General features: G+C 42.5%; 1 protein-coding gene across 1 annotated transcript; it reads left to right on the forward strand.

Annotated features, from left to right (window-relative positions):
- Positions 1-1,898: 1,898 nt before the first annotated feature.
- Positions 1,899-10,279, forward strand: abhd8b (abhydrolase domain containing 8b). Its single transcript, XM_026146056.1, has 5 exons — positions 1,899-2,109; positions 5,028-5,837; positions 7,543-7,713; positions 8,144-8,360; positions 9,418-10,279. Exons 2-5 carry the CDS (start codon positions 5,038-5,040, stop codon positions 9,655-9,657), a joined length of 1,428 nt encoding a protein of 475 aa, XP_026001841.1. The 5' UTR covers positions 1,899-2,109; positions 5,028-5,037; the 3' UTR covers positions 9,658-10,279.
- Positions 10,280-11,154: the final 875 nt, after the last annotated feature.

The following is an 11,154-nucleotide window of genomic DNA, read 5'->3' on the forward strand; positions in this document are numbered from 1 at the left end:
CAACTCTTGAGCCACGATCGCCCCTGTCATTGATATTCAAACCAAGACACTTTCAGAATTTGACCTTTCAAGTTAACCAGTGTAAAATCTAGCTTGCAAAATGCTTGGTGAGAATAGAATAGAATAGAATAGAATAGAATAGAATAGCCTTTATTGTCATTGTACAGAGTACAACGAAATTGGAGTGCCACTCCCTTGGTGCAAGTTTCAATAATAAATATAAATGTAAAATATAAAAAGTACAAAAAAAACAATCGTAAGTACTCAAACAATAGTATGTACAATATATACAGGATAGCAGCATTAATATGATGACAGTATGAATAGCAGCATAATATAATGACAGTGACGGTATGGAATAGGTTCAGTTGTTTTTGTGCTTATTTACTACGGTGATAGCTCTGGGAAAGAAGCTATCCCTGAATCTGTTTGTCCTGGTTTTATGTGACCTGTACCGTCGGCCTGACGGTAATAGTTCAAACAGTTGGTTGCTGGGGTGAGAGTAGTCCTTGATGATATTGCCAGCTCTGCTGAGGTACCGAGAGTTTGCAGTGACCTCCAGGCTGGGCAGAGAGCAGCCAGTGATCTTCTGGGCTGTGTTGATGACCCTCTGCAGTACTTTCCTGTCTGCAGCTGAGCACCCTGCATACCATGTTGTTATGCCGTACGTTAGGATGCTCTCTATGGTGGCTCTGTAAAATGTCACCAGCAGCCTCTCCTCCAGGTTGTTCCTCCTGAGCACTCTCAGAAAGTGGAGACGCTGCTGGGCCTTTTTTTTTTTACCACCGCCGTGGTATTTGTAGTCCAGGAGAGGTCATCAGAGATCTGCACGCCCAGAAACCTCATGGAGTGTACCCTCTCCACACAGCTCCCGTGAATGTAAAGTGGGGCCGGGTCTGCTCTGCCCTTCCTGAAGTCCAAGATAAGTTCTTTAGTTTTCGTGGTGTTCAGTTGGAGGTTGTTAACTGAACACCACTCAGTCAGTCTGTTGACCTCATCTCTGTAGTCCGACTCATCCCCCCTTGAGATGAGTCCAACCACTGTGGTGTCATCCGCGAAAAGTGAGTAAAGAGAGTTATTTAAAAGTGAGGTGAAGGAAGTATTATTAGAAGTGAGTGAAAGAATTCATGGTTTTGTTAAGCAAGGCTGTCTAAGAAATTGACCACATTTAAAGGGAAACTGTGGCTCAGCTAATTTGCTTTCCTGATCAACAAAAGAAGAGAGAGAGAGACAAAGGGGTGTGGCAGAGAGAGAGAGAGAGAGAAGCAGACAAGATGCAAGGGAAAAACAAAGAGGAAGCGGTGAGGAAAGGTGGCAAGGAAGAATGGACTGAGTGCTTTCTAAAAGTGTGCCAGTGGGTTTCGGATGAAAAGCCACCTCCCCCCCCCCCCCCCCCTCTCTCTCTCACACACACACACACACACACACACACACACACACACACACACACACACACACAGGCAGGAACACTTCATGCCCTTAAATGTATGTCGACCAACAAGATTTTTATTGTCAATTGTTCAAACATTTATGCTTATATTAACTTTTTATTTTATTTTAGAAAAGCCGCAGGTATTGTTGTCCGTCCCCCCCTCCCCCCCCCCCCCCCCCCACACACACCCTTCTTTACGTTTCTTTTTCTTTGCTTTTTTAATTGATTTAAATGTTAATCGGTTTTACTTCACTGGCACCTTTCCCGCCGGACATACAGGTTTCTCTCCAATTGTCTGGTCTCCCCTTACATAGCAGCGGGGGACAAGTGTTCACTCCCACTAACAGAACAGGGAGCCAACGGTGTTTGTAAGACGATCAGCTATCGATGGATTAAAAACATCCGCGGAGCTCCGGTGGGTTTCTGAGCGCACGCGCAGATATTTCAGCGTGGACGTGGAGTTTCTGGAGCGCGCAGATATGTGGATCTACCTGTGACCCACAAAGAGATGCGCTGTCAGTCGGTCGATACTGGCCGCCATGTGGACAGGGCAACAAAATCCAGATAAATTAGATTACTGGATTGACCGCAACAGATTATAGTTCTCCTACTTCCCCGATGCTTGACGAGAAAACAATCTGAAAAATTAGACGGAATTTGAAGGGAAACAGGGAAAGGTAAGCCTTCTGATTTAATTAGTGTGTTTATCCCATTTTTTTCTGCGGACTGTAAATATTCAGATTATAAAGTAGTTTAAGGATTTCTGCAGGAGGCAAGACGAAGGTTGCTATGTAAAGGTGAGCTCCGTCATTGAAGATGCACGGGTCATTCGGTGTAAATAACGGAAAGGATTTTTATTTGACGTTACATTCTAGTGTACACTGAAAAGAGAAACCTTCTGGCACTTGCTTCACCTGATGCATCAGACAGTGAGTCTATTCAAAGAGCTTTGATTGTGTTTAGTGAATGGATGGGCCCAGCAGCTTTAAATACCAGGTACAAGACTCCTATTATTATTAGTAGTAGTAGTAGTAGAAGAAGAAGACCACCACCCAAACCATTAGAGATGCATTTTCGTTGTTGTTTTGCTTAAATTATTTCTTAATGGTCACTTTGATGAATTTGTAGTTACAACAAACTGGTTATAAAAATGTATAACTTACTAACATATCACATTTCAAAGCTTCAGTCCACACCTGCTATGTGATTCTAGTTGTGTCAAACATGTCAGCAAATGCAATGGATCTTTAATGGTGCAGCACAACTAATACACTGATTAAATAAACAAGTGTGAGACTATAGCAACAGTGAAGCTAATGCAGTTGTTTTTAATCCGAATTACAGTCTCTACTCGTTTTTCTGGGCATCAGTCCCACTGTGATTGTGTCTAACCTGCATGCAATGTTATATAACAGCCAGTCACAGTCTCTGACCGCAGGGCCCGAGCAGGAACTTTAGCAAGAAGCAAACTCACTAATAGGGACGACTTTAATCAGGTGATATTTAAATGGACGGCACAGCCACAGGGAGGATGTTGTGAATATCTGCCTGTGAACATAAGCTCATCATGGTTCAATCAATAGATAGTAACACCCTGGCTGTACTTTGCATAAAAAATATAGTGTTAGATGAATGTAGGTACTTTCATGTGTGACTTTGTGTTACAATATGTTAAAAAAAAAGAGTCCTTCCCACTCTGCATCTATGTGAATGTGTCCTGATTGTGTTAAGACCTTCTTTGTGTTCAGTTCATTTACATCAGGGGTGTCAAATTCGTGGCTCGGGGGCCACTTGCGGCCCACGTCACTTGCGGCCCGTATATTGACGTGAAGAAACATAATGCAATTTGAAGGGACTTCTTATGTTTGGGAGGATTTGTTTGTTGTTGAGTGCGATGCTAAAATAAGTTCTTTAAAAAGCCAAAAATGATTCAATATGAAGGCAACATGAGCAGAGAGCACAAACATGCTGAGGGATCGGCTGTCTGCTGTCACAGACTCATGTGTGCACTTAATACAAACAATAGCAGAAGTGATGCCACGTGTGAAAGAGAGAACGAGTGTCATTATTTGGTATTTCAATCAAAGGCTTCAGTTAGTTATGAGTTTGCAGTTTTGTCTTGTTATACAATATTTGAAATGTAAATTCTGGTGAGGGGGATGAGGGGGGATCGGACTATGTGACAGGGGGCGTGGTAGATGGATAAATGTTTATCTTTTATGCTTGTAAGCTGGTTCAGGTTATGATCCAGCCTCGCCAGTATTTTATACAAATGGAACAGGAAATAAAATGCGTCACTCCTTCTGCCTGATCAAAATGATGCCTTTTGTTGTGAGATGAATGGGCGACCCTCACTTATGTGAAAATGCCGCTCTCAGCCTCTTCCTGTCAGTACAGGCAGCACCGCACTGTTATTTGGAGAGTGGATGTGCCAGTATAAGCAGAAAGGACTAAAAGGGCCAAGCAGGAATATTGTTTTACGTTGTGCTTATAATCCCCACATGAAAACAGGAGCTGATGTAAAGTTGAGAGAAAAACGCAACAGTATAAAACTGTCTCTGCACAGTGCCATAGTTTCCTGTTTTTATCCAGAGACAGATTGTGCTCTGTGGACTTAAACAGAGAGACTGAGAGTATAATCCTTTGTAGTAGGGAGGAAGGTAGGATAATGCAGCCAGCAGAGACGCTTGCAGACCCTGCATGGCTGCTGTTGCCATAGCAGATAATCAACCAACAACTGATACTGCAGGAGGACCTGTGTAATGTACAGGGACACCTTTTGGGGGCTGTTTAGTTACAAAATTGTTGCAGAAGTTTCAAAAGAAGCAAGGAAGTAGAAAGGTGGTTGTATTGGAATTGAAGAATATGATATACAGTAGAAGAAGAAGAGCGTGCTGTCTATATGAGCTTAATTTACACCAAAGTAACACTGGCTTTTCTTTATTCATGAATATCCTTCAATAATCACTGAGCAACGCTTCAAAAAAAGCACCTTTAATCACCGATGGGTTGTTGTGTGGTTTTAACCAGTAGCGCTGCTGCGTGTTGCTCCTGCAGAGCGATCACATGGTGGACAGCTTTAACTCAGGGAGCTATTACCATCCGTTCATGTCTATTAATACCACGAAAGGCCGTGCTGAGTAAAGATGGTGATCAGTTACGTCTGACAGAAAGCAGCAAGGCTTTAAGTTGTAAACAGATGCCGGGTTGTAAAGGCACCTGAACTTGTTTATTTCTCTGAATGGTACATTTAAGCTTCCCAGATAGTCAGTTGATGTAGAGAAGTCTTAAATGACATGCAGCATATATTTAGTTAATATTTGCCATTTAACTCTGCTGTTTCTCCAAATGCATGTGCTTGATGCATGTATGCATGTGTACTGTGCCTTCATCTCCTCATATTCATCTTCCTGAGCGAATTTCTAATGACATGAGCAGAGAATCATTTTGCCATAGTTTTGTGTTCTTATTCTGGCTTAAATAGAGAGCTTGCTTGTATGATAAAGGTTCACATTGCTGCCTGTCTGCATCTCTTCAATGACCCTCTTCGCTCGTGTTTCTTATGTGTGTTTTTATGTGACTATATTCCCTGCAGACTGGCAGCCATGCTGACCAGCTTTCTGGAAGGTCTGCTCTGCTGCTTCACCTCAAAGCCGACCAATATTGTGGTTCCTGTAGAAACCTCAGAACCTGCTGATGGCTACGAGTTTGTGGAGGTAAAACCGGGCCGCATTCTGCGAGTTCGGCATATCATCCCCGACAGGCCGGTGGTGGAGGAGCCCACCGGGCTTGGTGGGAGTGTGAGCTGCAAACGAAAAATCACAGTTTACCGTAACGGACAGCTGTTCATTGAGAACTTGGGTGACAGGGCGAGTGCAGAGCTGAAAAGCTGCCAGAATGGAGAGACAGAACCCAACAGCACCATGGAGGTAGAACTGACGGACTGTGGTAATTCGTCGCCGCCCGTCAGCATTCCTGAGGCGAGATCAGACTCTCTCACGGCTGGAAACAACGGCGCATCCGACACAGCAGCAGCAGTGGGTGAGGCTTCTGCTGCTGGACAGACTGACCAATCTCAGCAACCCAGGAAGCGCAGGCGGAAGCCCAAGCGCACTGTGGTGATTGACTGTGAAAGGAAGATATCAGCCTGTAAAGGGACACATCCAGATGTGACGTTGTTCTTCATTCACGGAGTCGGAGGTTCGCTGGATATCTGGGGAAGCCAGCTGGACTTCTTTTCTCGGCTGGGCTACGAAGTGATTGCCCCGGACCTGGCAGGACACGGAGCCAGCTCAGCACCGCAGATTCCTGCAGCGTATACGTTCTATGCGCTGGCTGAGGATATGAGAATCATCTTCAAGAGATACGCTCGGAAGAGGAATATCCTCATAGGACACTCTTACGGGTGAGTCCCAGATCACAGCGTTCAAACAGAACACGGTCCGGAGGTCATCCAGAAGTGTTCAGGAAACCTCAGCGCCTCTTTGTTTCAGTCATTTGTCAGGCAAAGATCTGAGATCTTACTGGAGGTTCTGAAATATAAGAATTTACTCTGCAGTTTCATTAAAATTCAACATATTTAGATTTCATGAAGATAAAACAAGAATTTTACCAAACCAACTTCAAGCACTTTAACAGTCACAGCAGTTATAAAGTGATACACAAAAATGATTAAATACATTAAAAACAATCAAAAGTACAAAAATAACACCAATTAAGCTACAATAAAAACAAATACACTGGTTCAAAGACCACAAGGGATGAATAATTTAAAATGTTCAAAACTAATTCTAAAAATAGTTTTTTTTAGACACATCATAATAAGCTATGGAAAATAAAGTTGCCAGTAAACAAAAGGTGTAGCAACATACAGTGGGACATGCTATACAGTAACAAAAGATATGTTAAGAAGAACTGTTAAACTTCTATAATTAGAGCTATAATTAAAACCACAAATGTAAATTATACAGCACAGACATTTAGTATGTGAATAACATATATATTTAATTTCAAAGGGACTTTCTAGTCTAACTAAATAAATGATTCTTTGCCCTCATAAGCATGAAACAATAACTTTGAGTAAAATACAACAGAATAAATGGTAAACAGACTGGTTCTTATAAAGTGCTTTTCTACTCTACTCAGCACTCAGGTAGCTTTATACAACTTACATGATTCATCCAAGCAATTTTTTCTATGCATATGTGCTTTCTGACTAACATTTACACTGATGGATGCATCAGAGAGCAACTTTAATTCATTTTTATTTAAATAGCACCAAATCACAACAACAGTCGCCTCAAGGTGCTTTATATTGTAAGGTAGATCGTACAATAATAGATACAGAGAAAAACCCAACAATCATATGACCCCCTATGAGCAGCACTTTGGTGACAGTGGGAAGGAAAAACTCCCTTTTAACAGGAAGAAACCTCCAGGAGAACCAGGCTCAGGGAGGGGCGGGGCCATCTGCTGTGATTGGTTGGGGTTGGGGACTAACTTGGGTTTAGAATCTTTCCCAAGGATATTTGGCACCACCCACAAACCGCCAGCCTTCAGTTAGTATGTATGCTCTGCCTCCTGAATAAACCTGTAAACTGAATCTATGCCCATCCAGTGAACTCCTTTTGACCAGATTCTAATAAGTGTGTTTTGCATTGTATGTAACAAAAATTACATGGAAAGTTTACACGTAATCAAATTCCTGTAATTTCCTGCAAACAAATGACTTGAAGTCGGCATTTTGTGCATAAATACTTTTTCGAGTGTAGTGAATATAAATAATGCTAAATTTTATTCTGTCTGTTATTTAGCTGGGTCTTATGCTACACTAACTTCCTTTTACTTCCTGTATAGCCATTAAAATCAGTGTTATTGCTGTTAACTGTGATAATTATTGCTCAGTTTCTTACACACTATATTTAATCCAGACTTTAAAGACGTGCTGACTTGTGAAAATGTGAGCAAGTGAAAAAGTGAGGCACAATATTTGGACTCACACATAAAAAAAGGCCAATTCTGAACAGTAGATTTCAAAGATGACTACCACAGCATGATTACCTGGTTTTTTCAGTCTGTCCTGTAACCGGCCTGTTGTTCTTTTTGTCTAGTGTGTCGTTCTGCACCTTCCTGGCTCATGAATATCCAGAACAAATTCACAAGATGGTGATGATCAACGGCGGCGGTCCCACAGCTCTGGAGCCCAGCCTCTGCTCCATCTTCAACCTGCCCACCTGTGTGCTTCACTGCCTCTCCCCGCTGCTCGCCTGGTGCTTTCTCAAGTAAGACAGCGAAATTGAAAGATCCTCCAAGGAAGGAGGCACGACTCAGTTTGTTTTCTGTTTCTCTAAACAGTTGAAGTTCAGGTTTGTAGCCTCCTAAACATAAACGCAATGAGTCCAGTCAGATGAAATGTGCACACAGTTGGGTATTTTGCAGTGTTATACATTGCTTTTTCAATATTACATCATAGTGCCAATATTTATTTAAGACCAATCGTATTTACACATTTTGCAGAAAGAGTGTGAGTAAGAGAGTTTGACAAAGAAATAAAAGTCGTGCAGACAGTAAAACTGTCTGTAGTAGCAAATCCTGTTTATTGTATGTGTAATATCATGTATGTAGGATAATTCTTCTTATGTTTAATCTGCTGTTAAATTAATGTTTAAAATAATAATTTTTTCTTTGGTATAAATGTCGTCTACTCTGCAGGGCGGGCTTTGCTCGGCAGGGCGCCAGGGAGAAGCAGTTGCTGAAAGAGAACAATGCCTTCAATGTGTCGTCTTTTGTGTTGCGTGCCATGATGAGCGGGCAGTACTGGCCTGAGGGGGACGAGGTCTACCACGCTGAGCTGACAGTGCCCGTCCTGCTGGTGCATGGCATGCATGACAAATTTGTCCCTGTTGAAGAGGACCAACGAATGGCAGAAGTAAGTGGGGGGTCTCACACTTCCTAATGAAGCTATTATTATTATAAATAACAGATTGTGGACTGAAAACATCATTCTGTGGTGAAAAGGATAAGAAATGTGTCCCAGTTTGGAAAGAAGAAAATCCAGTTAAAAAACTTCATTAAAACAGACGTTCAGCTTTATTTATACAGCAACAAAGCACAACAACAGGTGCCTCAATGTGCTTTATATTGTAAGGTAGCGAAAACCACAACAATCAGAAGATCCCCAATGAGCAAGTGCTATGGTGACAGTAGGAAGGAAAAACTCCTTTTTAACAGGAAGAAACCTCAGAACCAGCTCAGGGAGGGGCGGGGCCATCTGCTGCAACCAGCTGGGGTGATTGGAGGAAGACGGGACAAAGACGTGGAAGAGCGTCATAATTTCAAAGCTATGTAATATAAGATAAGAATCATCACCTTGCTTTGTGTTTCAAGTTGAACTCTCTGGTGAACATTTGATAATCTTTCAGCCTGGTTCTTCTCTCTGATGAAAATAGCTGCTCTGCACGCAGCGATGAAATTAGCTTAGGAAACAGATCGTTCCCTCAGGGGTCGGTAATCAAAGCAAAGATAGAAATATAATTCTCAGGTGGCCAGAAAAACAACTGAATCAGTGCTTTGCTAAACGAGCAGCAGTTTGCAAACAAATTCACCGTAACAAGCTGAAATATGAAATCAGGTCAGTTTACAGCATCCAGTGAATGTTTAAAAAAATCAGCTGCTTTAACAAATTCTCAGGTAAACAGCAGCTAAAACGATGATGCAGCGGCTGAACTTTAGTGGCTGATTCATGAGAAGAGACACAGAAATTCATGTAAATGCCAAATCGTGTCCTTCTGTCAACTTACACACATAATGTGCTTGTTTTCCGCCCACTAAAAAGGACCAAAAGGTTTTGTTTGGATTCACACTTTGACTCTGATTCATTCATTTGAACTGTAGTTTGTTATTTGCAGAAATATTTGACAATATCATTCAGAAAGTGTTGAGCTGGTGATGAGTCTAACCTTTATTCTTATCCTTATTTTTATCAGATACTTCTAATGGCGTTCCTGAAGGTCTTGGAGGACGGCAGTCACATGGTCATGATGGAGTGTCCGGATCCTGTTAATACGCTCCTGCACGAGTTCTTCCTCTGGGAACCGCTGACCCTCCCAGCGCCAAAGAAAGAGTCCAAAACCCGTCCAGAGACCGCTAAAGCTCGAACTGATAACACTCAGGCGATAGCTGAGCCCAGCAAGGCCCGGCCTGCGACTGCTAAACCAGCCCAATGAAGCGGCAGCAGGTTCACATCAGAGCTGAAACACTGGTTGTTACGGTGAATCGTGGTCGGCCAGTCGGTGCATCACAAGCATCCCAGTGCATCTGGTGCAAGCTGTTAAACCTGATGGTGAGCCAGTTAACTGGTCCTGCTGGAGGCGGGACACTCTGCAGAGGTCACTGATTCCAAATAAACACAGCAGCGAGGACGCGTTTGTGCCTTGAACTGATGCGTTACAGTGACGGTACCTGGATCGGGGAAGCACAAATGGAAACAGCCACGAAGGCAACGATGAAAACAGCTGCCAAGTGGGAAAGATGATAAACTGGGACAAGAACATGTGGCTCCTGGTTGAGCACAAGCTGTAATTAACAGCTGAGACTCAACCTTATGAAGTGTAGCTGGATAGTCAGTCATTGTTTTTATTCCTCATAAGTATTGCAAACCTTACCTGTTGTAAAGGTAAGCATGTGAAAATAACACAATGCCATACGCAAAATAACTAATTGAGAAGATGTTTTTTGATGAAAAACAAAACCTCCGTCCATTGGCCTTTTTCTTCTCTCTTCTCTTCTTCTCACTGATGCATGAAGCTCAGTGTAGCTATGAAAGCAGCTGCTTCTGGTATTTAATAGAAATGCATTAATGGGGGTTTGGGGGGGGGGGGGGGGGGGGATCCAGAAAGAAGTGAAAGTAAGTTTGCTGCTTCTGAGACATCAAGAAAATGATGTTCAATCGAGTGTGCACGGCTAAACTTAGCAATGACTGCAGGTCATCACTGAGTCCTACATTTACAGGAACAGCACGATCGCATGTATGCAGCGAGGTGTAACTGCAGCAGGAAACGAAGCATGTCGAGCACTGCAACAGAGAACATGTCCAAGCTGAACACCACAAAGTATTTGCAGACACTATTGATTGTGTAGTGCTGCTACGTGTCGGTGCTGTAGCACCTCTGAGATTTCATTCCTCACTAAAACTGACTGAGAGTCGCTGACAAACAGCTTCTACGTGTCCTTTATTACACTGTGTTGTGTTATTGTGTCTGCTGAATGCACACAAAAGAGTTTAGCTTGGAAACATGTTACTGTCCAGTGCACCGACTGTAACGTTTGAGTCCTTCGTAGTTTAACGTGGACGTCTGTGACGCCACAGCGTAAACAATCAACACTACGAAGCTGTTAAATCCTCTGTGACTGTAAAGGTTTAGTTCGTTAGAGGATTTAAATTCTGGCATTTGCTGTGTTCACAAACCCTCACAGGGCCTCAGTCAGCTGTACAGGGCACAGATCTCACCCTTTTCTTTCTTTTCAAACATATTTGATTTCGTAGGACAGACTTTTTATACTTTTGACTTCAGGTTAGGATGAATGTTTCTGAGATTCAAAGCAAGAAATGTTGCTTTTGATTCAAATAGAAGGAAACTGTCTGCTTTGTGTCTTGTGTGTCTTAAATTTTGTAACTGTTGGCCTTTGTCAAAGAAAAACATGATAAATTATTTACATGATCA

This window comes from Astatotilapia calliptera, chromosome 17 (genome assembly GCF_900246225.1).
Source record: "Astatotilapia calliptera chromosome 17, fAstCal1.2, whole genome shotgun sequence".
NCBI lineage: Eukaryota > Metazoa > Chordata > Actinopteri > Cichliformes > Cichlidae > Astatotilapia > Astatotilapia calliptera.